At 60.2% G+C, this 27,922-nt stretch overlaps 1 protein-coding gene across 1 annotated transcript; it reads left to right on the top strand.

Annotated features, from left to right (window-relative positions):
* Positions 1-18,272: 18,272 nt before the first annotated feature.
* Positions 18,273-27,628, top strand: Sox10 (SRY-box transcription factor 10). The gene is made up of 4 exons (XM_026411470.2): positions 18,273-18,377; positions 18,852-19,372; positions 23,587-23,855; positions 26,031-27,628. The coding sequence occupies exons 2-4, from the start codon at positions 18,930-18,932 to the stop codon at positions 26,732-26,734; spliced, it is 1,416 nt and encodes a 471-aa protein (XP_026267255.1). The 5' UTR covers positions 18,273-18,377; positions 18,852-18,929; the 3' UTR covers positions 26,735-27,628.
* The last annotated feature ends 294 nt before the right edge of the window (positions 27,629-27,922 follow it).

The following is a 27,922-nucleotide window of genomic DNA, read 5'->3' on the forward strand; positions in this document are numbered from 1 at the left end:
GAGACGGAGAGCCCGGCCCACCCTCCGGTCCCGCCTCCTCCCTCCTCGGCTCAGCACCATGGCCGCCCTCCTCCCGCAGGGCTTGCCCCCTTCCCAGATCCTGGCCGCCAGGGCCTACCTTCCTCCAGCTCATCCTCACAGGCCAGGGTCTTGTCTCTGAACACCTGGGCTACCTTCTGTCCCCAGGGCTCTGCCTGTCCCAAGCCTACCCTCTCTCTGACTTGTCAGGTGAGAAGTGCGGGCCCGGGGCCTGAGCTGGTGCCATCAGACCTAGTGAGGCTGGGCTGGGGGCTTGCTGGAGACACGTCCCACCCAGCAGCTCTGGGACTGTCCCTCCCCTGGGACCTCTCAGCCCACTCGCTGCTCACGTTGCCCACCTCAACCACATCGCCTCCCTTATTTATTTATTTACTTTTGGTACCAGGGAAGGAACCCGGGGCGCTTAACCACGGAGCCACATCCCCGGCCCTCTTACTTTTCACTTGGAGACAGGGTCTTACTAAGTTACTTAGGGCCTTGCTAAGCTGCCGAGGCTGGCCTCAAACTTAAAATCCTCCTGCCTCAGCCTCCTGAGCCGCTGGGATTACAGGCATGTGCCCCTGTGCCCGGCCTCCCCTCCCCTTTTTAGGGTTCAGTTTATTCACTGTAAAATGGAGCGCTGAACCAGGAAGACCAGGTTCCTTCCAGAAGCCCAGAAGAAGCTAGAGCAGACACCCAGAAGGCTGACGGAGCTTCCTGTAATTAGGGTCTTGTTCGTTTCAGTTCCAAGGTCACCTGTGGTACAGCGGAGGAAGCTGGAGCTGAGAGGTGACCAACTTGCCCGGGGTCACAGAACAGGCAGAGTGGCAGAGCTGGGCCCACAGCTGCTGGCCCTAGTCCTGAGCCCTGCCTCGCCCTGTGCCTGAGCCAGGCCCTTCCTGAGGGCTTGGGGGAGGGGTGGGCCACATGGAAGAGCTGCTCCCGGGCCCCTCTCTCTGCTCCTCCATTTCCCTTCTGGCCAGATCCCTTGGGAGCGGAGCAAGAAGGTGGCAGCCCGAGGGACAGGGACAGGTCTGGCCCACTCTCTTCTATCTTCCCAACGTGTGCGTGGTGCCTGGCCTGGCACCGAGGACACACTTGGTGAGTAGTTGCTGGATGAATTGCCAGGGGATGGGTGGCCGGGGTCAGCTACCCATGATCACTCTGATCCCCTGACCAGTCCCAGGTCCCTCCAGTATATACGTAGCCACCTGCATGGCCACCTACTGCCTCTCTGACTCACTGCCCTCCCTGGACACCAGCATCCATCTAGACTGGAGCTTCTCCAGCTCACTGGGGTGAGGGACATTTAAAAAAAAAAAAAAAAAAGAATCTTTTGTGGATCGATACTTTAAGAACAGACGATAAAAATGAATGACTAGAAACTGATTGCAGTCTTGGAAACTGCAGCTATGTTGAATCGCTCCAGGGTTTCTAAACTATGCTTATCGGTTACCTTCCTGGCGACAATTCAGGAACGGCACCATCTATAGACTTCGGTGAGGTCCCTCTCGAGGGACAGTATCATCCCTCCGCCCCTGCCCTGCCTGACAGCCCCTTGCTCTTCCTCCTGCGTGGAACAATCAGCCACCAACTTCCTTCTGTTGCAAGGTCTGGTTGCTGGACCCTCCTCTCCTGCCTGCCCCGGTCACCCCTGAGCTGAAACCCGTAATGGCTCCCCATTAAGCTGCAAGCTGGAGCTCGGCCACAGGCTCTCCGTAGCCCGCAGGACACCTCTGACCTCAGCCCCTCTTTAGCCAAGCGGGTCCTTCCCTGCTCTCTGTCCCAGCTTAGGTCCCTCCTCCCCACCCCAGAAGCCTCCCCTGAAGACCCTGAGCTTTCTGCCTCCACCCTCCCTCTGGCTCCAGCAGGCCCTCTGCCCAACCCAGCTGCAAAGCCTGGTGTCCCACCCGACATCGTCACCAGTGCAGCAGGTGAATCTGCTCTCACCCATGGACCCTGTGGCAGCTGCTCCAACAACCCCGAGCCCTCCACTGCACAAGGCCCAGCAGACAGAGCACTCACGCAGAGGGATGTTTCCGTTTTAATGCAAGAATTTTCTCATTAGTCACAACAACCCCGTGAAGGTCATACACCCAGTGAGTGTCACAACAGTATTCCACGCTGGGAGTGGTAGTACCCACCTGTAAGGAGGAGGATGATAAGTTCCAGGCCCGCTTTCAGCAACTTAGTGAGATAGTGTCTCAAGACAAATAAAAAAAGGACTTGGGATGTAGCTCAGTGATAAAGAGTTCAATTCCCAGTAGCCCCTCTCCCAAAAATAGGATTCCAACTCTGTTTTTTTGGCCTCTGAAGTTCAAACTTTTAAATATCTATGTGTAGCCAGACCTGGTGGTGCACACCTGTAATCCCGGTGACTCAAGAGGTTGAGGCCAGTTTGAGGCCAGCCTTGGTAATTTATAGAGATCCTATCTCAAATTTAAAAGGCAGGGAGGGGTGGTACTGGGGATGTAGGTCAATAGTAGAGCACCCCTGGGAACAATCCTTAGCATAAATATCTACATGCATAATAAATATTTGTTGATAATAAAGGCATACTAACCAAACATAGATCAGGGTTGTAACCTTGTGATATGACAAGGTTAGATTTAGGACAAAAAGCATTTAAAAATAATGAGAAACATGAACTCGATAAAGCTAATAAGCTAATCATAATACAGATAGAAAAATGTAAAGATATAGTACCAAATAACATGGCATCAAAATCCATAAAGCAGATACAGGAGATTTGAGGAGAAAATGAATTACTTTAGGTAGATTGTAATCTACGTTTCTCAGTCCCTAACAGAGTGAACAAAAGGGAGAATCTAGAACAGTTTGCTGACCAAGAAGTTGATGTAAACCCCAAGATATATATGCTCATGTAGGCAGACACACAGACGTCTGCCCCTCCCCAAATCAGAACCAGTTCATCCACTGTGCATTTATTTCACTGTTCGGGTAGACACAGACGCATCCAGATGCACACAGCCGCACACACACACGGGGATAAAAGTTTGGAAATGTTTAAATCAAACAGTCATATTCTCTGGACATTGCAATTGGAGGTGAGTTTTACTTTTTGCTTCTCTATATTTTCTAGTTTGTCCATGGGAATGCCCATCGTATGTTTTTACATTGTTTTTAAATGAAAGCACATGAGAATCCTGGTTAGTTGAAGGTTCACATGATGCAGATTCCAGTTATATCAGGCCTGCCCCCACCTCTCCCTCCATGTAGGAGTTATGGGGGTCCAGTGAGGGGACACACTTGCCCTACGTGCGTAGGTACATAGAAAGTGCCAGGCCCATGGTGAGCACTCGGGGAGTGGCAGGTGCCATGATTACCACTGGTTTCCAAAGTCTTTCACTTCAGCCATTGCTTGGTCAGTTCTCAAATCTCTCCTCTTCTCTCCCTGCCTTGGCTCCCTCCCATAAGGCTTCGTCATTTGTCACAGGGTTGACACTGCAGCCTCCTAACAGGCTGCTGGCCTCCAGGTGTTCCAGCACCTCCCTCCCCCTCCTCCCTCCCAACGGTGAAGCTCTAGTGATACTTTGAGAATTATTTTTTTTACAGCTGGTGCTGGGGTGTAGTTCAGTGGTAGAGCACTTGAGCGTGCCCAGCATGTGTAGGGTCCTGGGTTCCATCCGAAGGAAGGAAGGAAGGAAGGAAGGAAGGAAGGAAGGAAGGAAGGAAGGAAGGGGAAAGGAGAAGCCGACCACGTTGCCACCCTCTGGTTCTTAAAACGCCTCCTTGGCTCCCCATGGTCCTGAGGATGAAACCCAGGCCTGGTGCACAAGCCCCTGCCACTCTTCCTGTTGTCACCTACCTTCCCTGCGGGCTTCTTTCTCTGTGCCTCTGTTTACGCGTGCCCTGCCTCAACCATCACTAGGCCAGTTTCCCTTCTGTCCAGCCCTTCTCCGTCTTCAAGGTTTGACCCAAATACCACCTCCACCGGGACGCCCTTCTTGATTGGCCCCAAACGCAGCTGTGTTGGCTGAGCGCCGGGCTCTGGTGCACAGGGACTGCATCCTGTAGGTTCTTGGGGGCCCTCTCTTGCCCGACACCTCGATACACTAGAATGTGCCTGCCTCGCATAATGAATGGAATTGTTAGGCTACAAACAAGTTTTAAAGGACTTTTGCAGGTTAAATTGTAAAGTTTGAATGTTTCTATTTTGGCGTGTGTGTGTGTGTGTGTGTGTGTGTGTGTGTGTGTGTGTGTGCGCGCACGCGCGCACAGGGGACGGAGCCCAGGCCTCACACAGGCCAGGCAAGCGTTCCCCCTGAGCCACATCCCCAACCTTTGCCGTGCCCTTTGTGCACTTTGCAGCTGGCTGTTTTTGATGTTATTGTTTTTCTTGTGATGGCAAACATTTCTGTGGGCCAATGAAAAGCCTCCAGACCCGACCCCCAAGGTTCGAGCGTGAAGGGTTTAGAAGGTGCCAGGCACATTCTGCATCCCAGCGCTGACCACTGGTGAGTGGTCTGACCCATCTGCCTCCCCCATGGGACTGGGGGCTTCAAGGGCAAGGAGGTGCCTAACTCCTCCCTGTGCCCTTGGAATGAATAAATTCACAAACTCCCCTAGAAATCTGCCTTCTGTCTCTCTGGACCTAATCTCCTTGCAACTCATTTATTTCTGTATCTGTCAACTGTGTCTCTATAAAGTCCCCCTGAGGTCTTCGTCAGTTCTCTCTGAAGCTCTGTGTTAGAAACACTGTGTCCAGCAGGTGTACAGATGAGAGCCTGCCAGGCCCCGTGTATCCCCTCTCTGGAGCCTCATGACAGACTCTGTTATCCAGATAAAGGAACCAAGGCTCAGTGGAGGGAACCGAGGCTCAGTGGAGGTCGCGCTCTGACCACACACCAAGCCCTGCGCTGGGAGCTGAAGCTGAATCAATGAACGCCGAGGGCTCAGGGTATGGGCCCCTCAGAGGCAGGGACCTATCAGAGCAGCGGGTGGCGGGACCCCATTGGCCCACCAAGGGTACCCCATTGGCCCACCAAGGGTACCCCATCGACTGTATGTCCTCAAGAGTTCCCAACTTGACGCTGGAGAACGTCACCTTCAAACACCTACCACTCCCCTAAGCTGAGGGGGACCCCTGGGATACCCCGGCCCTCACTCCTGTTGGACATGTCCCTCTGGGTAAGGCCTCCATCTGGCAGCTCCCTCGGGCCCCCACCCAGGGGCTCGGGCAGGCCGGGACACCTGCTGTCCACCTTTCAGATACCTTTCTAGGCCACAGGATCAGCACCTTCTCAAAGGGTCCCAAAGAGAACCTCCCACAACCCCCCATATTTGTAAGTTCACAGTCTGCAACGGGCCCTACCGCCTTTCCACATCCTCCCCCTCTCCCACTATGGATAAGGAACTATCTGGATCCACTGGCTTCCAGAGGGAGCATTGGGCCAGGACCTGGGAGTCCAGCCTCCCAGCTCAGTGCAGAAAGACTGAAACTCAGCTCAGCCCCAGGGCCTGAGAAGGGGCGCTCCCTTTTCCAACACCCCCTCACCCACTCCCCAGTCTGCCCAGTAAGACACCTGGCAGGACAGCCTCTAAGGCCTGCCAGCCACAGCGTGCCCAGAGGCTACCATGACAGGGAGGCTGGTCATCTTACCAGCTCTCCGGAGTTGCCACTGTGGCTGCGCCCCTGTCCCCGCACAGGCCCCTGGGGAGGCAGTGCACTCCAACAGGACCAACAGGATGTCACCAGGTATGGAAATGAAGCTGGCAGGAGGGAGCTCTGGGAGCCAGGATCCCCCCCTCCAAAACCTCCGCTGAGGAGGCCCCAGAAGGATCCCTGTGAGTCCCGCAGCAGGGCTCAGGAGCCGAACGGTGTGCATGGCAGGCCCTCCAGCCCAGGGCAATGGAAGCCACCCAGCCCTCCAGTGACAATAATAGTCACAATAACAACAAGGACAGTACGGCCCTCGCATCTGTGTCCTGCGCTTCCACTCCAGAGCGACGCTGCCTGCTGAGGACCAAGTCTCTTCTCTCCTTCCTTGTTCCCATGAGGACAGGAGGCCCAGGCCACAGGTCGGGGAGTGGGGTGCCTGCTCTGACTGTCCCGAGCCCTTGCCCTCTGCACCCCTCTGAAGGCTCCGTTCTCTGCGCCCCACGCGGTAGAGGCATGTTGCCGCCTGGTCCCAGGCTGAGGCCCTGGGAGTGGGCAGTCAGGACACCATGCTGACAGGCAGATGACCCAGGCTGACCCGACTCAGCACCCCAACCTAGGGCAGGCCAGGGTCCTTCTGGGCCTCTGCCTGCAGGTCCACAAAGCCAGGAGTGTGACCTGGAGCTCCTCCAAGGCCTGCCTTGTGCTGTGACATTCCAGATGTCTCCAGAGGCGGTGGTTGACACAGGGGCTGAGAAGCTGGGAGGCTGAGTCCCTGATGGCCGGGTGCCCCACGCCCCCACACACAGCAGCTCAAGGTGTCTGCAGCCACCGCGGGATGTGTCTAAGCTGGACCTGGAGCCAGGCCAGCAGGTCTGGGACAGAGGGCACAGCTCAGGGACCAGGTGGCACTCCACAGCACCCCACAGCCGCTCCCCCCAGGGTGCACCAAGGACCCCTAAGCAAAGATGGGGGACATCTGGGATGCCCAGGAAGACAGGCCTGGTGGCCAGCCCTGACAGGCCCACAGCCTGGGCTGGGCTCCAGGCCCCAGGGGCAACGGCAACATGGGGGTGGAGGGTGCAGCCATTTGGGAACAAGGAAGGAGAGAAGAGACTTGGTGTGGGAGCAATGAGAGGGGGTCCCCTCCTGCACATCTGGAAGAAGAGCAGGCCCCACCTCGGGGTGGAGGGTGGTAGGTGGTGCCCCCTGCCAGGGCGGCTGTGCTACCAGCCGGGCCTCAGTGCCCTTCCTTTGACATCAGCCTGAGGCCTCCCACACACCTCTCCTCTCTCTCTCTCTCTCTCTCCCGCTCTCCCTCTCTCTGTCATTCGCATTCCTCTGGGAGTCGATCAGGGCTTGAATGACACCCCAGATGACTCTTGCTATTAATTCCCACACAGAGAATGGGCCCCTTGTTCTCTCCCAGAGGAATGGCCAAAGCCATCCCAGAGCTCCTGACTTAACCCTTCTCCCGGCCGCTCCCCACACCCAGGCCACCGGGCCAGCAGGGGGTGGGGCACAGACGGCGAGTCTGGGAGGACAGGGGCTCCTCCCGGAGACCCTGGAACTAAGTCCCAGGGAGGGAACAGAAGCCCACCCCAGCCGTCGGGGAGCCTGACCCTCGCTGTGCCTGTGGTTCTGGGCAGGCCCTGTCAGCCAGGCCTCTGCCGCCAGACACGGGAGGCCCAGGGAGGCCTTCTGAGGGGCAGGTGGGACGCCAGCCCGCCTTGCACCAGCCCCGCGGGGGTTAACAAGAGCTGGAGGCAGGACAGGCCCTGTCAGGGCCTGCTGCTGAGAAGAGATGGGTGCCCCTGGCCTCTTTTGATCCTCTGAGCCAGGAGGATGGAGAAGGTTGAGTGGAGGCCCACCGGCCCTCGGGCCCCGCCCCGCCCTTGCTCCCACCAGAGGCCCGAAAGGCAAAGCCAGCTGCGACAGTGAGAGCGGGGAGGCCGCCAGAGGCCACGCGCCTGTCACTGTGCCATGGGGAAACTAAGGCCCAGGAAGGGGCAGAACACAGCCGCCCTCCCCCACAGGCCTGAGGCACAGCCCAGTTCCCAGGCCCCTGAACCTGACCTTCTCCTGCCTCAGCCCCGTTCTGCAGGCCTGGCTGGGAGACCGCAGCCAACCATCTTGGGCTGTGCCTGAGGGCACCTGCCCTGTCATCCCTGCCTCCCACCCTGTTGTGAGGGTCCTGAGGGTCATGCCCCTGAAGGCCCAGCCCCCCACCGCCCCCTCCCCGCCTGCATCCTGCCTGCAGACGGAGCTGTGGGAGCACGGGGGTTGGGGAGCAGGGCTGCCAGTGGTCAGGGTCCAGAGGCAGGGGCAGCAGAGCTGGGAAGGCAAAGAGGGGCCCAGGGTTCTGGGCGCAGGCCCAAGGAAAGGGCAGGGTGACCCAGGTTATGCAGGTGGACTGGGCTGGTAGCCTGGGGAGGGAAGGTCCTGAAGTCAGGCCAGGAGGACCGCTCGAGGCCCAGAGCAGCCTTCGCTGCAGGCATTTGCACAAAGCGTGGGGTTCTACCTCGTCTTCACTCTCCATCTCCCTTCTACCCAGGACTTCTGACCCCCAGGCAGGCTCCCTCCATCTCCATGGACAGAGAAATGCAAGGAGAGGGAGAGACAGAGAGAATGTGGCCGGGAGAGACAGATGGATGGGGACCTCAAGGGCAGGGACAGGAATGGAGAAGGAGAGGAGCAAGGACAGAGATCATTTCCAGCCAGGGCTAGTGAGGGCCCCAAGGGGAAGAACACAGAAGTAACCACCTGGGGTCAGAGTTGAGAAGCCCCCAGAGCAAGGGGACAGACAGAAAGAGGAGGAGGAGAGAGAAGGAATGTGGACAGACAGGGGTGGGAGAGAGGCAGAAAGAGAGGCAGGAGCAGGGGCCCCTGAGGGGAGTGGGGACGGGTGGAATCGCGGCCCCTGGGCTCTGTGGAGTCCCTGGGCACAGCAGCCTGTGCCTAGGCTCTGTGCCCCCAGCCCTCGCCTTCCCACCAGGCCTTCAAGTGAGGAGTCACCAAGGGAGATCCCTCGGTGGCCTGCCCAAGTCGGGCAGTTTTCAGGCTGGGGACCTTAAAAACCATCTCCTGGGGCTGGGGCTGGGGCTCCGAGGTAGGGCGCTAGCCTAGCATGTGCGAGGCCCTGACTTCGATCCTCAGCACCACGTAAGCATAAGTAAATAAAGGCCTTGTGTCCAACTACAACTAAAACCTAAATATTAAAAAGATGTCTTCCCATAGTGCCCCACCAGGTGCGACAGAATCACTGCTGAGCCCTGAAAACCCCGAGTCCCACCCTAAGCTGCAGCCTGAATGGGGCCTGGGAGTCAGTATTTCTAAGTGCCCCAGCGATCCGGCTATGACGCCAGGTTTGGGCCACTTTGGCAGCTAAAGAGAACAACGGTGGCCAGAGAGGACCATGCCCCACTTGAGGTCAACAGCAGTTCCCAGAAGAGCTGGCCGCCCAGCCTGGGGCTCTTCCTCCTGCCAGGCAGGCTGCCCAGTGGGCGTCGCACAGGGCACAGGAAGGGCTTAAGAGGTAGTGTCCTCTCTGCTTCCCTCCGTCCCTCTAACCTCAAGGCCCAGGTCCAGCTCTCCAGGGCTGCCAGGGCAGTTGCCCTCCTAAGACCCAGAAATCAAATGGGAGAGAGGAAGGCACTCGGCCAGGGTGGATTTTCGGTCCCGCCCGCTCCCCTGAGTGCTGAGTGCCAAGGCCTGGGGCTGCAAGCTCTCGCCAGAGAAGGGGGTGGAGGGTGGGGCAGAGGGAGGAGGGAGGACACCGTGCTTCCTGTCCCCACTTTGCCCTGCCTCCTTAGGCTCCGGGCCGGGTCCCCTGGGGCAGTGTGTCTGAAGCTGACAGATCTGCCCTGTCCTTCCTGCCTGCTGGGGAAAGGGGTGGAGAGGGCTTGGGTCCCCACCCCCTCCTCCCCTTCTCAAGGTTCTCAGGGGCTGGGCTCCCCACTAAACCCAGCCAGACCCCCAGGGGCCCAGCTCCAGAGGCAGGAAGCACATTGGACTGGGAACTGGACAGGGAATCACACGCCTCCCTCCGTGGCTCCGGGCCTGGACAAACCTCCCCTCGCCCTCAGCCTCCTCTGGGCTCTCTGTGCCTCTCTGGCCTCCCACTGCCCCTCCCGCCAGCCTCCCCAGGAGGCTTCATTAATCTGTTCACTCATTCATCACTGGGCCCCTCCCACACACCCCGCCACACTCAGGTGACCCCCGGAACCATGGAGCTGACATCCTTGTGGGGAGACCATGAGCCCTGGGGCAGCACGTATGCTTCATAAAGTGCGCAGAGTGCTATAAAGGGAAAGTCCCCAGGCCGGCAGAGAGGATTAGGGGTTCTGGAGGACAGAGGAGGTGTCTCCTCTGCACATGTGCTCTAGAGGCTGAGCCCAAAGGAGGAGCCGGCAGGGAGGGGTGTGAACCCACACTGGCAGGGGCGACCGAACCCAGGCCAGGAAACGGGCCTGGTGGAGAGAGAAGGGAGCAGAGGTTTCCGTGTGTTACTCCACGGTCCATGAGTTCAGTAGGCACTTACTGAGCACCTGCAGTTTGCTCTGTGTTCAGCCCTCAGCAGAAGTTTGGGCGGGAGAGCAAACCAGCCGTGGGCCTTTCCCTAGGGAACCCTAAGCCCCTTGAGAGTAGATCTGACAGAGTCCCTGGAAATGTCAGAGGCCAGTTCCCCCACTGACAGATGAAGGCAGGCATCCAGAGAGGGCAGCTGATTTTCCCAAGGACACGCAGCAAGAGCTGGGACCTTGGCGGTGACGAAGAGTCCCACTGCACCTGCCAAAGCTTAGTCTCCAAGATTTTAACTCCAGAGTCTAAGTCTGGAACAGCAGCATCCAAACTCTGATTTCTCAACCTGCCACTTGGGAGGAAGGTGGGACAAAATACCAGACATCAGGAGGCAGACGGGCCTGAAGGTGGCCGGCGGGTATGTGGAGGCCTAGCCGGCAGCCCAGTGCCACTCCGTGAACCACAGCTCCCTGGCTTGCGCAAGGCCCCAGGACCCTGCCCCTGTTCCTGGTGGTGCTGGAGTCGCCAGGGCCCCTGCTCTCATCTCAGGAAGCTCAGCTCTTCACCCCGGGAAGGGAGGACCGCCCTGGGCTGCGAATCCCAGCCCCCTGCCAGGTGGACGCTGAGCACTGAGCCACAGCTCACGAGCTGGGAAGGTGACCGCCTCACACTGCTTTGTCCCCCGCATTGAGCTGACCACTGGCCATGCCTTGATCCTCTTTGGGACACCCCCACGAGGCAGCTATGGTCACCTTCATTTTACCCACGAGGAGATAGAGGAGCAGGAAGATTAGATAATGTGGCCCATCCCTGGCAGTAAGTGGGGCCAGGGCCAGCCTTGAACTCTGGCCTCTGGCTTCACCACCCCAGGCTCCACATCACTCAACTCTCAGCAAGAGTAAGGGCCTGCAAGCTCACGCGGACAGAGAAACCCTGCCAGACCGTCCCGGTTTCAGTCCTAGGGGACAGAGGTAGGCCCGGCCTGAGCAAGGAGACAGCATCCCCGGATCCGCCTGGCCGGCCAGTCCTGTGTAATGCCCAGGACAGCAGAATACAGTGTGACGAGAAATCTGGAGTGGGAACTCAATGTCCAGTGGTCTCCTGCCAGCTGGGCGACCTTGACCAGCCCCTGCCCCAGGCTACCTACCTCTGAGGGGTGACACCAAGGGCCCCGCCTGACGGTGGCCCTTTCCCCCTCCACCATCATGCTGTCTCCATCCTCACGCTTGTCTGCACCGTGCGGCCCCAGGATGGCCCAGGGTGTGACCAGACAGCTGGAGGCAAGAGTCTTGCAACAGGTCCAGGACCAAATGTCACATGGCCTCTGTCACCTGCTTCCCTTTCGTTTGGTTCAGTGAACTGGTGACCTTGCCCTTGCCCTGCCAGCCTCCAGGGTTAGCAGGACTAGCTGGGTGCACACTTGATGGCAGCACCTCGGCAGGACAAGAACCCATGACTGCTACAAAACTCAAGGTCGGCTGACAACCACCCTTGGCAGACAGAGCCCTGGGAGGCTCATGATAATCACTGCCATTTCCTGGGCTCCATCAGTGCCAGGTGCGTCCTGGTGTTTACAGACACGTCTAGTGTAATCCTCGCCACAGCCTGGAAGGAAACTGAGACCCAGAGACCTGCAGCCATTTGCCAAGGACTCAAAGCTGTGTGACCTGAGCGCCTTTCACACCCCACATGCAGCCTCCCCCTCCCTACCCACGACGTTCATTGTTCCTCACTTCGGCCTTCCCGGTGCCAGGCCTCAGGAGAAGGGGACAGGGAAGAGGGCCTACAGAGAAGGTAAGCGAGGTAAGGCCTTGGCAGCAGGCAGGGGCCTGGACCTGCGAGGGTTTAGGGCCATGACAGGGAGCGGGTGGACAGGGCTGCGGCTAAGGTCAAGGCCGCGGCAGGTTGGGGCCACGTGGAGTTGTGAGCTGAGCTGGAATTAGAGGAGCTGAGAGACTGAGGACAGTGCCCTAGGGACGTCCAGACCTTGCCTGGGTCAGAGCTGCCCTCCCTTGACCCTTGAGAGGGAGGACAGAGGAGAGGACAGGAAGCAGGAGGACCCCCAAGTCGGAGGACAGGGGCTTGAGGGAAGACATGGAAAATCCCAGGCAGGGAGGTGAGGTCTCTGGTGGCATGGACGTGGGGCCCTGTGGAACAAGAGCCCATTCTCCCTTGCCCACCCCTGCCCAGGCCTGGCACCAAGCAGTCACCCAGCAAATGTCCAACACAGTGGAAGAGAATGAGAAGCCAGGGCAAGGTGACCCACAGATGAGGGACAGCCATACCTTACTCAGGCACCAAGGTGCTTCTGAGGTCACTTCCACGACTATTCCTGTCTGGAATAGGGTGACCCTGTTCACCATAAAGCTACCAGATATTAGTAAGTGTTAAAAAATAGTAATAAGTTGGGATTCATATTTAAACAAAGGGCAATTTCTTAACTGCAAAACTTGAGACTTTGGCCACTCTGATAAGCCCTGCATCCCTAGTACAAAGCAGCCTTCCCAAGCAAAGCCGCCCCGGAAACACATCCCAAGAGAGGCCAATCGATGTCCTGAGGAACACCCAGGGTCTGAGTGTCCCCTGCGGCAAGGCCGGGTCAGGCATGGCCTCCTGTTTGGAAATCTAAGTCATGGGCTGTCAACTCTGAGAACACCGTGAGAGAACATCGAACCACTCCTCACTTTACAGATGGAGAAACTGAGGCCAGGCAACCCAGGGCGTCTGCAGCCATCAGGCCTGACCCCATCCCTTGGGCTCCGGGGTCCCAGCCCCAGCCACCCACGCGGCTGATCGCGCCTCTGGGTCTCCACGCCAGTCTTACCCATGGAACCCTGAGGTTATCACCACAGGGCCTGGTCTGCATCACCTGGCCCGGTGCCCTGCAGGGCACAGTCACAAACGTCCACAGCAGCGGGAGAGGCTCAGAGCACAGGAAGGGCTGTCCTGCAGCTGGGTTTGGATGACAGGAGCGAGTAGCCTCCTCTGAAGGCTTCTAAGAAGAGAGAGGCCAGGCTGCCCCAGGCAGCCTCGGGCACTGGCCCCAGCTTCCTTCTTCCCGGAGAGGGTGGGGCTGAGAGAGAAGGAAGATCCAGGCCCCTGGAGTGGCCTCCAGTGGAGACCAGCAACAGGAGGGGCGGAGAGCCTTCTGGGCCAGGCCCCAGAACACCTCCTTCAGGCCCTCTCGGCCTCCAGGAAGCCACTTCTACCTACTCTGACCTCTCTTGCCTTTTCCTCGTTGGACGACCACTCAGGGAAGATGACCCCAAGGTCATGCTGGGCCCTGGAGAGGCCAAGACCTGAGGGGAGAGAATGGCCCTGTCCTCGGGGGCTCCAACAGGAAGTAGAATCTGGCCTAGGCACCATGCTGGGCAAGGCTGCAGGGAAGAATTCCAACCGAGGTGCCCAGGAACCACTCCAAAGAGCAGCGTGATCTAGGCCAGCAATTCAGGCCTCCGGCAGGCACAAGAGGCTCAAGACTCCTGACCCCAAGGAAAGAGAGAACGTGCCAGGGCCAGCAGGAGAGGAGGTGGAAGGGACAGGTCAAGAGGCAGCAGACAGAGTGGCCAGGGGCTGATGCCAGGCCCCAGTCTGTGTCCTTCCATCATTATCCAGGTGAGCGCAGGGCCACATGGAACCTCCTCACGCCTCAGCTTCCTTCCCAAACGAAAATAATGGGGTCACCTGCTCATGGATGGTTAGTAAGATGGAGCGAAATGGCAGGAACCCTCTGGCCCACAGGAAGCCCTGGAAGTGACACCTCTGCTACTGAGGAGGTGCAGGCAGGGAGGCCCACCTGTGAGGGAGGAGCGTAGCACACCTGGTCTGAGCTGCTGACGGAGGTTCCCGGGGGCTGCTCACAGGATCTGAGCACTGGACGAAGCGGCACCCTCCACGCCTCCCTGACAGGCCTCACACTGGTTACTTTCTCTAATTAACATCTAACGAGCAGTTAGTAAGCTAGGTGCTGGGTGTGTGTGTGTGTGTCCTTATTTCTCTCGCCCACTTGGGGAGACGGTGAATACACGAGCCCATCAACACTTTACGAGTACTAAGCCAAGTCCTGAGATTCACACCACAATTTGCCCAGGGCCACTGGATACTAGTGGTGGAATCTCCTGGCTCCACATCACTTCCTATTACCTCCCAGACTGAGGCAGACACAGCCCTGCCCAGAGAGGGGGGTGACCTAGGAAGTGTTCAAGGGAGGGCCTCGCCTCCAGGAACTCCCAGGCCAGGCTGAGGCGCTCCAGGGTGGCTTCTGTCTCTGTCCCACTCCACCCTTGACCCCCAACCTGCCCCTCAGTCCTCCACCTCCACAATGCCCAGCCCTTCCCGGCCCTGCCCCCACCCCCTGGATGCTTCAGGGTGACCTGTAGGTCTGGCCTTCAGTTCTGGGCCCATGGCCTCAGCTCTCCCCTCTCCCTGGGATTCTGGCTCCGGCAGGGGGCCCTTCCCAGCCTCCAGGTGCAGAGACCCACCTCTGAGGGAGAGCAAGTCCTACTGGGGAGTCGCAAAAACCCACATCCGCCCTTGTCCCCAGAAATTCAGAATTAACCAGTCTGAGGAGGGATCCAGACTTTAGGGGGTCTAACGCCACAAGCGTGGGCCATGGTGGTTCGTCTGAAATCCCAGCAACTTGGGAAGCTGAAGCAGGAGGATTGAGAGTTTGAGGCTGGCCTGGGTGACTTAGTGAGAGCCTGTCTAAAAAAAAGAAAGAAAGAAAAGAAGAGGAAAGGAAGGAAGGAAAGGGGGAAGGAGAAGGGAGGGAGGAAGAAAGGGGATGATTCTAAAGGGCAGGGCGGCAGGGATGGAATCCCTCCGGGCAGAGCCTGGGCCTGGTGGGAAGGCCGAATCTCACTGTCCCGGAAGCACTGAGCCAGCCCTGTGCCCAGGGAGGTAGGCAGGGCCACAGGCCTGAGGCGCCAAGCAAGAGGGCAGCGGGACCCCAGGCCACATGCACATGTGCCTAGAGGTGGTGAAGGCTTCCCTGCACCCCTCCTCTGATCTCCCCAGTCCTGCGAGGGGCCCAGGGCAGAGTCGTGATCACGCAGGGAAACGGAGGCTGGCCAGAGGCTCTCCGCCCTCACCACGCCTTGGCCCCTGGTTTTGCTGTAGAGCAGATTTCCTGACCTTCATCTCCATGTGTGCAAGGCAGGGCGGGGGCTGGATGGGAAGGAGGGATCCTCACCCATGTGACAGATGAGGACTTGGGCCCAGGGCCTTCCACAAGGCAGCACCGGTGAGAGAGAGGGCTGGGAGTGGAGGGTTAAGGGCCACTGCTGACCTGGGCGGCTCTGCCCTGACTGACAGCATCTCATTTCTTGTCTCCTCTCAGGGCCGTCTTCTGGGAAAATCTGGGAGCAGGCTGAACAGAATCCAGACTGGGTTCCAGGGAACCCATGGCTCCGAGAGGCCTCCGGTGGGTGGGAGGAAGGAGGCCTGAGCCCCATACGCCCTCAGGCCTCAGCCCCTCTCTGCTCCCTGCACACCAGGAGTCAGGTGGCCATCGAGCCCACCAGGGCCTCGCCTTGATGAGGACAAGCCCTCCTTTCAGGGCAGATTTGGTCGGGGGTGAGGTCACAGCCATTCCTGGGGGAGGGTCAGGAATGAGGGGTAAAGAGACTCCCCACACCCCCAGCAGGGAAAGGAGCAGAAGGTGGCATTGGCTTTCCTGGCCATCTTTCCAGGGACAAGGCCCAAAGTCTTTGCCCAGGACCCCTCCCCACTCTTCAAACTCCCTGTTCTGCAGGGATGAATGGTGGGAGGGAGCTCTGCCTTCCTCTGCCAGAGAAAACTGGGTTCCCAGGGCCTGGGGTGGGAAGAAGGGATCCCAGTTCCCAGCCTGGTGGGCAGGGGTGTGCTCCAGTGGGGACCCCCGCAGGCACAGCCCTGGTTATCTGGGAGCCCTCTGGGCTCCTCTGCAGGCCCACCTGCCTCTCCGGTACCTCTCCACCGGGAGCCCAGACACCACGCTCAGGAGAACAGAGGAGGAAAGAGAGAAAGAGGGAGCTGGCCCTGGCCTGGCAGGACTTCTCTGGGGACCAATGTGCCCACTGCTCTCCCCACCCCTTCCTGGCAGCAGGGCCAAGGAGAGTGAAGGGGGCAGGGAGTTAGAGAGGGGAGCGGCTGTGAGACCCCAGGTCCCGCTCACTAGCCCTCGGCCCTCTCCCTCCACAGCACCCCTCCCTGCCCCAGGGTCTCAGGCCCAGTCACAGACACAGCAGGGAGCAGGAAGGTCCTTCCCTACAAGAGGAGGGACCAAGGGGTGGGAGGATGAGCAGGGACCCACCGGGAGTGAGATGCCAGGCAGGCGGGCAGGCGGGCGGGCAGCAGCGGGCGTTGGAGACCGCTGCAGGGCAGCTGGGACACGACTGGCTGGATGCTCGTCCCTCCGTCCCTCTGTCCATCCAGGGCGGCTCCTCTCCGGGCAGTTCTGAGGCCGGGCGGGCGCTGTTAAAAAGCTTTTTATGTGTGTGTGTGTTAATCACATGATTGCCGTTCACCTGTATTTCGAACAAAGACAGCTCACTGTTTCAAGGCCCCGAACAAGAGTCTGGGCACAGGGAAGAGAAGGGAGGCGGGGGGAGGAGGGTTGGCAGCGCCGGGGGTGGCGTCGAGGAAAACTGGGGGGAGATTGTCCAAGGCCAGCAAGCGAGAGAAAGAGAAAACCCTTATCAAACTCCTAATTCACTGGGCTCCTCGGCCCCAGACACACTGGCCCGATTGTCTGGCTGGTTGTGTGTGCGCGAGCATGTGTGTGTGTGTGTGTGTTCCAATGTCCGCCACCCCCCCCAACATGCCTTTGCCTCGTGTGACTACCTCATTGTGTCCCGTTACCCACCCCCCTCCGCCCCCTGGGCCTTCCGAAGCATGAGGCCTTGCCTCCCCAGACCCCTATTCCAGCCCACTCCAAACAGGGCCCTCTTGGGGTGGGCCTGGGGCCTCACCCACCTGTAAAGGAACTGGGAACCACACATGGTCACCAGCGCAGCCAGGCTCTTCCATCTGTCCCTACTCACGCCCCCACCTCTGCCTAGCCACCAGAGTGGGGCTGCCTGTGACCTCTGGAGGGGACACCTAGGAGAGAGGAGAAGAAAAGGAATCGAGTCATGGGGGTGGTGGGAAGGAAGAACAAGCAAGGGGAGGGGGCAGAGAGGAGGGAAGCAGAACAGGGCAGTGCCACCCCTTCTCAGGTTGGGGGAGGGGGGACTTTGTGACATCCAGGACTAGGACTTCCCCACCCTCTCCCAAGACAGGCTGAGCCCAGTGTGTAGGGGTTGGGTCTCAGGAAGTGGCACCTAGAAGGTCTCTGAGACCTACTTGAAGAGGACTCACTGCACCCCACCTCAGTTACCTTGGGCCAGGCTGCCCCATTAGCCTGTGCGGGGCGGGGGGGGGGTGATGGAAGAGAAGGGGCTGGGGCTGGGTGGGTTCTGTGCTGGACAGAGGTGTCCAGCTGCCCCGTGCCTTGCCAGGCTGGGACCTAAACGTTCCCTTACTAAGTTGAGGCAGCAAGAGCAGGGGAGGGGGACAGAGCGAAACTGGCTGGCCACAGTGCCTGGCACGCAGTGGGCACCCAACATGATTTATCAAGTGAAGCAACCAGGCCTGTCCCCTCACAGGTCTGTGGGGCCTGCCCCGCCTCTTCCACATCTCTCCCCAGTCCTTTGCCAAGTTCGCATCCCACCACCTGAGGCAGAGGTCAGGGGTCCTGGTTGGGTCTGATTTTCCTCCAAGCAACAGGTTCTGACCCTGCCACCAGCACTTGTCCCTTCCCTGGCCTAACACCTCCCTCCCACGCCTGCCTGCCCAAACCCAGGCTAAGCCTAAGGAGTCGGGCCTGGGCAGCAGGGCAGGAGCCGGGCTGGGGGGGTCTGGGCGGGGTGGAGCCCTGGGTGCTGGGGATGAAGGCCCCGAGCTGGAGGCTCCACCTTCTGCCCTTCCCTCCCTCCTCTCCCCCTCCCCCTCCTTCCTTCCCCAGCCCTCCGCAGCAGCTCAGTCGCTCAGTCAGTCTCAGGCTGTCCGGCCAGGGTGGTTGGTGGTGAGGATTCAGGCTCCGTCCTAACCAGGAGGTGGCCTGAGGCTCAGGGCCCCCCAGCCCCTCCCTCCCAGTCCACCAGCGTCACCCCCCAGCCCCGAGCTGGACCGCACACCTTGGGACACGGTTTTCCACTTCCTAAGGACGAGCCCCAGACTGGAGGAGAGGTCGGAGGAGGTGAGTGCAAGCCTGCTCCTCCCCAGCCGCCAGGCCCCCCGTGGGGGGAGAGGCTGACACTCGCAGCAGCTCCCCCCAACTCCTCTAGATCCGCCGGGGTGGGCGGAGGGGAAGGCGGAGAGGTGAGAGAAAAGGTGGGAAATTCCAGGGGCCGGGATTAGAGTAGAATAAAGGGTCCGTTTTTCTTCCTTTCCATCAACAAACCTCCACCCGAAAGCCCGAAAGGAGGTTAAAAAGAAAAACCTCACCCACAGCCAGAGACGGTTGGGACCAGGTGGTGGGAAAACGCGGAGGTGGGACGCACCCACCTGGGGTCTGGCATGTGCTGGGGCCCAGAGGCCCGAGCGGGCATAGCGCGAGCAGGAGGGCCGCCACCTCGGGGCTGCGCCACCTCTGGGCTGCACCGTGTCCCGCCCTGGGCCGCCCTCGGGGCTGCGCCCGCCGCCTCTCCATCGCGCCCTTGTTCCCGTCCAGGTGGGCGTTGGGCTCTTCGCGAGGACCCCGGCGGCGGGCCCGGGGGAGGCGGCCGAGGCGGCGGCGACCGGGGCCGACATGGCCGAGGAGCAGGACCTATCAGAGGTGGAGCTGAGCCCCGTGGGCTCGGAGGAGCCCCGCTGCCTGTCCCCGGGGAGCGCGCCTTCGCTGGGGCCCGACGGCGGCGGCGGCGGCGGCGGCGGCGGCGGCTCCGGCCTGAGAGCCAGCCCCGGGCCGGGCGAGCTGGGAAAGGTCAAGAAGGAGCAGCAGGATGGCGAGGCGGACGACGACAAGTTTCCCGTCTGCATCCGCGAGGCCGTCAGCCAGGTGCTCAGCGGCTACGACTGGACGCTGGTGCCCATGCCGGTGCGCGTCAACGGTGCCAGCAAGAGCAAGCCGCACGTCAAGCGGCCCATGAACGCCTTCATGGTGTGGGCGCAGGCGGCGCGCAGGAAACTCGCGGACCAGTACCCGCACCTGCACAACGCCGAGCTCAGCAAGACGCTGGGCAAGCTCTGGAGGTGAGCACCCCCGAACCCCCGGGAGCTCTGCCGGCCCCCAGCTGCGGGAGGACTCGGCTAGACGGGGGCGCCCCGGCCTCCTGCCCCACTCGGTGGGCACCGCCTGGGCCCTCCAGAGGGAACCCAACTCTTTGGAAGACCAGGCGTGGGGACCATGCCAGCCCGTCTGCCACAGGTACATGTCCAGGGTTCCGCCACTGCGCACTCTGGAACTCCGAACTCCAGGGCCCAGGCCGGGTCTCGCCCCCTGGGGTGGCGGGTGCGAAGGCGCCCCCTCGCGGCTGGAATTCTGTCCATGGCGGAGCGCAGGGCCTCTGGGGCTGCCTCCTGAGCAGGGAAGGAGGGCGGTGGAGGCTCCACTGGCTCTTCCTACGTCCCCACACTCGAGGGTGCCACTGTCACCAGTGCCACTAGTCCGGCGGATATCACGGAAATGCTTGGGAAAGAACTGAAGGCATGGCTGACGAGCCGGGAAACTGAGGCAGCCGGGTCAGAACTGGGGGAGGATCAAGGGAAACAAGGAATTCAGAGGAAAGTCTTGAAAAGTGAGGGCTACGGACTATGCTCCCTGCCACCCAGAGTCTCCTCCTGCCCCAGCTGTCTTCCTGGGCCTTCAGGACCCCCTCTCCTTTGGGCTAGCGGCCTCTTTATTCCCCAGGGGGAGGGGTACACAGAAAGGGGGCTCCCCTTCCCACCCCGTCCCAGAACCAGAGCTAGTCTCTGGCTCCTTTCCTGCCCCTCTGAGTCGGCGCCATCTTTCCTCTCAGGGCCCCACCCAAGGTTGAGCAACTCCACCGGAGCTTTGGGAGCTAGAGCTGAGTGCCCTAGCCAGGAGGAAACCTTGGCCCCCTCCCTGCTGAGGGTCCCTCAGGGACCAGCTCTGACTTCTAGGGAAACATTCCCCCCGCGGGGAAGTCTCCAACCCTTGGCTCTGGGGCCCAGCCTAGCCCCTTGGGCGTGTGTGGAGCAGGGCAGCCTCCATCCCACCCAGGAGTCTCAGGGCAGATCCCAAAGAGAACAGAGGCTCCAGGGGATGCCAGTTTGCAGAAGTTACCTGATCCCCACCTGATGCCCAAGAGACAGGCCCGGAAAGGGACTGCAAAGGTCACAAAGCAGTTGGTGGCAAAGTCAGGGCCAGACTTCAGGTCTCCCAACTCTTCATCAGGGATCTTCCCTTTTAGTCCCTGATGACAGTAGTGGGTCACCCTTCGCTCTAAAGAGTGGTCAGGGGGTGGGGGCAGGGAAAGGACAGCAGGAGCGAGGCATATCTGGATTTGAGGAAGTCTGGGGTCTGTCAGAGGAGTCTGCTCCCTCCCCTTTGCTGGCTCAGAACACTAGATTGGGGTCAGTGGAGATTGGGTCTATGAGGCCAAAGGCATAGAATGGTTGCCCGAGCAGGAGGCTCCCCTAGAGTCCAGGAGATCTGCCTCCATCACCCTGGCCTGTCCTTGCCATGTGCTTGCTGATGGCCTGGTCCCTCCTCCAGCCTCTCAGCCTTCAGCCCAGGCCTACCTTGGGCAGGCCCTGGCCAGGTGGCTGGCTACTATGTGGACCCAGAGAGTCCAGCTCTGCCAAGAGCAGAGGTCACAGCCAGCTCCTCCACCCAAGGTTCCTCTAGACCCCAGTGGGGCTCAGACTAAGCTATCGCCTTTGGGGCTGTGGGACAAAGAAGAGGAAGTGAGACGGCGGCCAGGAGGGAGGTGGACAGGCAGACAGAGCAGGCCCCAGGGATCTGGGCATGTGAGGAGACCACTGAGAAGCAAAGCAAGAATGGACTGCTGCTTCCCCACCCCGTTGCCAAGGGTTAAGAGGCCCTCCATTTTCTTTGTCACAGTTCCCCCACCCAGAACCCAGGAGTTGGGCCCGCTTCAGCAGGACTTCCTCCTGTCCACCACTCAGGCTGCGCATACAGGGGCCAACCTGGGGCAGGGCAGTCAGGACAGCAGGCCCGCTGGCTAAGAGCTCAGTCCCAGGGGTGGGAGATGTCACGACAATGGCAAGGACCTGAGTCTGTGCTAACAGGTCATGGCTACCTAGGTCCCAGGAAGGGGTCCTGAGAGATGCTGGGATGTGGGCTGAGTTGGCCAGTCATTCTAGGGGCTTCTGAACACTCCCTCCCAAGCTCGCCACTCCCAGGACATCAGAAAAGGGGACAGTTGGGGTCCTAAAACTGAACAGAGACTGGGGGTACTGTCCTTGGGTTTTGGGTCAGATGCACAGGAGGACAGGTCCTAGTGGCTGTGTGAGCCCCACCAGGCTCACTACCGTTGGGGACCACTGGGGGAGGACCAGCCAGATCCCTGGGTGGCTGTGCGCTGCTTGACCTGTCTGGAAAGAACAACCAGCACCAAGAACCTGGGGAAGCGGTCGCAGGCTGGAGCCTGTCCTGTCCCCAGTTCCACAGGCCCCGTCCCCTGGCTGACGGGGAAACAGATGCAGCAGCAGCCAGTGCCCCGACTTGGGGTTTCTAGTTTGAGTGGGAAACCAGCCTGCCTTCTCCCTCGGCTTCATTCCACATCTTGGGAACCAGGAGGAAAAGGGCTGGTGAAGGTGCAAATGAGCGTTGGGCTGAGGGCGACACGGGGTGGCAATGCCAGTGAGGGCTGGTGCTGGCGTGGTGATTAGCTGGGAGGCTGGCTCTACCTGGCAGGTGGGCTTGGGCCACAGCCTGGGCAGAGCCTGGCTGGGGTTGGAAGTAGCAGCTGGTGGAGGTGGGCTGGGCTCAGGGCTGGGGTCAGGGCTGGCTGTGGCCCCGGGTTAGTTTTTGTCAGGGTTACATATGGTGCTGCTGAGAACTGGCGACAGCAGGGTCCAGGGTTGGAATCTTTCTCCTTTCTGGCTTGTGCGGCCCCCTCTACGCCCCTTGCCATTTTTCTGCTGATTGCTGCTTGCCAGCTGGGCAGGAGCCCAGGTAAAGTTTGGGGTGTCAGAGTGAGCTCAGTGTTGCCAGCCCCCCGGGGCCACTGCTATGGCCCCTGATGGCCAAGCTGCTCTGCCGGCAGAACCGTTCTTCCAGGGCAGGTGCCTGCATCCACCCTCTGGTTCCCGGGCTCTCCTCCTCCCATCCTGAAGGTGTCTCTGACCCTGATAGTCCTGCTTGGCTAGAGGGTCCCTTGGAGACAGTTGGGGCAGGGGCGGGGGCCAACAACGGGCTAAGCTGCCGAGGAATGCTGCGGCCAGCTAGGAGGTGCCTGGTATGACCACCCCCTCCCAGCCTCAGGAGCGGCTCAGCCTTCTGCTGCCTGGGGCTGAGGCAGGGGGGTGGGCGCCAAGGGGGGGCACCTACTGGGCAAGGGGGCGGGGCGGCTGGAGAGAAGGGCCCTCAGACAGAGGGCCCAGCCTGCCTCCCACAAAGACTGCTAGATGGTCAGTCCCCTATGTCTGGGGTTCTATAAATCCCGTACCTTCACCTCAATCCCCTCTGCAGGTACCCCATTGTGCCCTTCTCACCCTGGGGCAGCTAAGCCCTTCCACTCCTGGCCTGAGGCTGGGCACCGCCTCCAGGGCTCCTTCCCTCCATTGGCAGATCCTGGGAGCTGTAGTAGGGTCCAGAGAAACCTGAGCTTCCTCTACACTTTGTCACCCCCGGATCTCCCCAAGGGGACCATGCCCCATAATGAAGAGGACTCACCCAGTCCCCCTCAGTCCCACCATCCTGGAATCCACCCAATCAGTATTCCAGAACTGAGGGGCCCATCCCTGGCTCCCCCAGGCAGCGTTAGAACAGCGCCTGTTTCTCAAGTGCCTCCCTGCCCAGCCCTGGGACAAGGCCCTTCACATCTGTTACTCTGGTGACCGAACACCCCAGCAAAGCAGTCACTACATTCTAGTTTCATAGATGTGGAAACTCAGGCTCAGCTGCCCGAGGTCACACCCAACTAGTGAGCAGCAGGGACGGGGCTCTGTGTTCCAGCACCTCCAGTCCCAGGGAGCCTGCTCCACCTGCGGACGGCTTTGGTGACGACAATGTTTTCCCCTCCTTGAGCTGACATCTGCGCTGGCTACCTCTAACTGGCCCCTCTCCTCCAGCTCCTCAGAGCTCTGGGGACAGAGATGACAGCTCTCTTAGTTCCTCGGCCTCTCATCTTCTAGTCCCCACAAGGGTCCTGCCCCTGGGCCTCCCCTCAGGGCCCTGGGCTTCGGGCCTCCGAGGGAAGCCAGCGGGGCGCTGACATTCAGTGTGGCTCTGCTGTCCCCCTCACTGCCCCACCCAGGCTGCTGAACGAGAGTGACAAGCGCCCCTTCATTGAGGAGGCTGAGCGGCTGCGCATGCAGCACAAGAAGGACCACCCCGATTACAAGTACCAGCCCCGGCGGCGGAAGAACGGCAAGGCGGCCCAAGGGGAGGCCGAGTGCCCCGGCGGGGAGGCCGAGCAAGGAGGGGCCACGGCCATCCAGGCCCACTACAAGAGCGCCCACCTGGACCACCGGCACCCGGAAGAGGGCTCTCCCATGTCTGACGGGAACCCTGAGCACCCCTCAGGTGAGCGCAGGGCTGGGAACCAGGTGCTGATGGCAGGGCTGGGGCTGGCTCAGGGAGGCGGGCAGGGCAGAGTCGGGGGGCATGAGACCCTGAAACTCCCCAGCAGCCCTGGGCTCTGGATGTAGGGGCCAGAGGGAGCTCAGGGGCGTCTGGGGCAGGGGGAGCAAGATGGCGCTGACCCGGGCTGATAGGAGAACCTCACTGCTGGGCACAGAGCCAGTCAGGAAGAACCTGAAAGCCGCGGGCGAGAAGGGCTGCAGCAGTGACCAAAGGAGAAGGGCGCACAGGGTCATATGGGGAGATGGGAGATGGAGGAGTCGCAGCCTCTGGCCCTCCTGCTCTGACGGAGGGACGTGCACGTGATTTGAGCACAGGCCACACATATGATACCTTGTTCAGTTCTTCTCAGTGATCATAAGAGGGACATTAATTGAGCACCTACTGTGTGCCAGGCACCATGCTAATTGCCTAACTCATTCAATGATCAAGTTGGCCCTGAACAGCAAGATGAGCACCTACCTGCCGGGGCTCAGGCTCAGCTGTGTGGCAGGTTACTGTCAACAGACACAGGAGGAAACAGAGGAGGAACTTGCCGCACAGCTGAGATCTGCACCCAGCAGCGGAGCTCCCTGGGCTCTGCTTGGCACTACGGCTACCTCACTTCCTTCAGGATGTACAGAAAGTGCCACACTTGAGTCTGGCACACAGGAAGTACTCAGTAGGCAAAGCTCTGCCTGCTGAGTCCTACTTTGTGTCAGGCACTGAAGGGGACTCCAGAGGTACCACCAAGAGAAGGCCACAGTCCCTGGCTTAAGGAGCCCACACTTTAGAGGGAGGAGCAGGGGTGAAAGCAAGTGAATTATGCTCAGGATGAAACAGGTACACAAGAAGCCCCCTGAGACCCAGGGTGGCAGCATCCATCCGCGTAGCCAGGTCTCCAAAAATATCCCACTACCCACTGGACTGCAGCAGAGAAGGCAGGAGGCAGAGGAGGCAGAGGAGGCAGGAGCCGCTTGCTCTTATCACTGTGTAACAGTAAGGAGACTGCTTAAGAGAAACAGTGGGTCTTCCCACATCCCACAGGAGGACAGCCAGGACCCAAACCCAGGCAGGCGTCTTGAAGGCCAGAACCCTTGGCCAGCACTCGGCACTGCCTGTGGTCTGATGGGGGAGGCCCAGGCCTCCCCTCGAGAAGCTTCTGCTCTCATAAGACCAAAAACACATCTCTGTGATGGAAGCCCAGCGCCACCATCTCTCACGAGTACCCTACTCCTCACCTTCCGAGATTCAGGGACACATGTGCGCGCGCACACACACACACACATACACAAGAACATACAGAACCACCTCCCAGAATGAAGCTTGCTGTGGACTTTTTCTCACCCTTCAGTGCCCCATCCAGACACTTCCTCAGTGAGACCTCCCCCAGTTGCCAGGGGGGTGAGTGGCTTCCTCCTCTGGTCTCCCAAGTCCTTGGTACACCCCCTCATCAAAGCACTTCCTGCTCTAGGCACACGCAGGTCTCTGATCTCCCCCAAATTATAAGCCCTTGGAGAGCGGGCCCTGTCTCAGTTCTGTTGGTACCCCCACACCTGGCAAGAGCCTGGTGGATGAGGAGGTGAACCAGGAACAGGGACCAGTGGTCTTGGTCCCCTTCTGCACAGGAGGGAAGGCAGCTCCAGGGCCAGGGGGGCAGCACAGACCTGTGTGTGATGGAGCTGGGCATGGTCATCAGGCAGGTTCTGGGCGAGAAGTGGAGTTGGAGGGGACATAGTGCCATTTGGAGTCCTGGGTGGCGAGAGGCACAGGTGAGTCTGATAGCGAGATGCTACAGAGCGAAGGGAAGCACCGGTCACCACCGAGGAGCAACAGGAGCAGGAAGGGAGCCGTCTTCAGCCACGTGGGAAGAACTTGCCAACAGAGAGGGCTTCCTACCAGGTGGGTAGGAGGGTGGGAGGCAGGACCCCGCAGAAGACTTGAGGATGTAATCAACAGTTAAGACCAGGAGGTAAACGGAGGCCAACTTGCTGATGAAACATGTAAGCCCACTGGGTCGTGGAGGGCAGGCCTGAGCTTCCAGGAGGTTCAGCTGCCTGAGAGTGGGCCGTCCAGCCACTGCGCCACCTGCCTCTGACATATTTTCTCCTTGCCCTTCTGTGTCTCCCTTCATCCCAGGCCAGAGCCACGGCCCACCAACCCCGCCAACCACCCCAAAGACAGAGCTGCAGTCCGGCAAGGCAGACCCCAAGCGGGATGGGCGCTCGATGGGGGAGGGCGGGAAACCTCACATCGACTTCGGCAATGTGGACATCGGCGAGATCAGCCACGAGGTAATGTCCAACATGGAGACCTTTGACGTGGCTGAGTTGGACCAATATCTGCCACCCAATGGGCACCCAGGCCACGTGGGTAGCTACTCAGCAGCTGGCTACGGGTTGGGCAGCGCCCTGGCCGTGGCCAGTGGACACTCCGCCTGGATCTCCAAGCCACCGGGCGTGGCCCTGCCCACGGTCTCGCCACCTGGTGTGGATGCCAAAGCCCAGGTGAAGACAGAGACCGCAGGCCCTCAAGGGCCCCCCCACTACGCCGACCAGCCGTCCACCTCGCAGATCGCCTACACCTCCCTCAGCCTGCCACACTACGGCTCCGCCTTCCCCTCCATTTCCCGCCCCCAGTTTGACTACTCTGACCATCAGCCCTCAGGACCCTATTATGGCCATTCGGGCCAGGCCTCTGGCCTCTATTCGGCCTTCTCCTACATGGGGCCCTCTCAGCGGCCCCTCTACACGGCCATCTCTGACCCCAGCCCCTCAGGGCCCCAGTCCCACAGCCCCACACACTGGGAGCAGCCAGTATATACGACGCTGTCCCGGCCTTGAAGAGGGCCCTGTCACCACCAGCCCCTGCCCAGTCCCTGCTGGGCCCCGAGCCCCTTCCTTCCGCTGTGCGCCCTGTTCCTCACCAGTCTCGGGCCTGGTGGTGGCGGTGGAGGGTGCTCCAGGGGCTGACAGTGGAGGGAAGGCTGTCTGCCTGCTCCCACCCTGATGACCTGCCGCCCCATCCAGGCCCCAGAGGCATGGCCCTGGCTGACAGCCTGGGCAGAGGAGGAGGAGGCTGGCCGATGCCCCTAGACTGAAGGATGAGGCTGCACCTCCCCCAGAAACCCTCTATCCCAGGACCTGAGGAGGGCCACCACCCCCTGGGAAGGGAGGAAGCATGCAGGGTGGGACAGTGCGGGAGGCTGGGCCACTCCTGTTTCCTTCTTACGGACAGCGAGGGACTACAGGCCCCTGTGCCACAGTGCCTAAGCTAGGCCACCAGGGACTGCATCAGGGCTTAGAGACCCTGGCTGTGTCACTCAGGGGCCGAGGACAGCTTTGAACTGCTTTCTGGGGTGGGGTGGAGCTCAGTGGAAATTCTTATCCCTTCAACGCCCCTTCCCTCCTGAAAACAGGAAGGAACCGGCACAGAGGCCCCCCAGGTCCAATTCTGTGCCAATAACCTTGTCTTTGTCTAACTGGGGACAGCCCCTGGTCTCCCTGCCACGAGCTCCCAGGCCTTGACACCCACCCCAGGTGAGGAGGCAGGGCTCCAGGGAAGGGTTCCGAGACAGTCCCCAGTCCTCCTCCCTGGACCTGGTCAGCTCCCTGGTCTCTCAGCTGTCCACGGCTTCCCTGGTTTCTAGGGTTGGAGCTGTTTAGGCTCAAACCCTGGCTCCAAAAGGAGCCGTGGGGCCAGCACCAGGAGGCCGGCAGCAGGCCTAAGACCCTAAAGTCCTGCCCTATACATTTTGCCCTTGCCTTTTGCCCCTGGCCTCCAGTGGTATCTGAATAAAGTACGTAGCTATGCCTGCCCCGTTTGTTCCGCAGCCCCCAGTCCACATGTAACACGTTTGCTACCCCCTTATTTATCTCATAGTCCCCTGCCTGCTCCCCTCTCCTAGCTACTCCAGCCCCTATTAACTCTGCATTAAGCATTCCAAGTAATAAAATTAAAGGTTCCGGTTACCTGCTTAGTGGGTCTGACCTGGCCTGTTTCTTGGTCTCTTGTCCCTTTACCTGGGCTTC

The sequence above is a fragment of the Urocitellus parryii genome, chromosome 5 (genome assembly GCF_045843805.1).
Source record: "Urocitellus parryii isolate mUroPar1 chromosome 5, mUroPar1.hap1, whole genome shotgun sequence".
Lineage (NCBI taxonomy): Eukaryota > Metazoa > Chordata > Mammalia > Rodentia > Sciuridae > Urocitellus > Urocitellus parryii.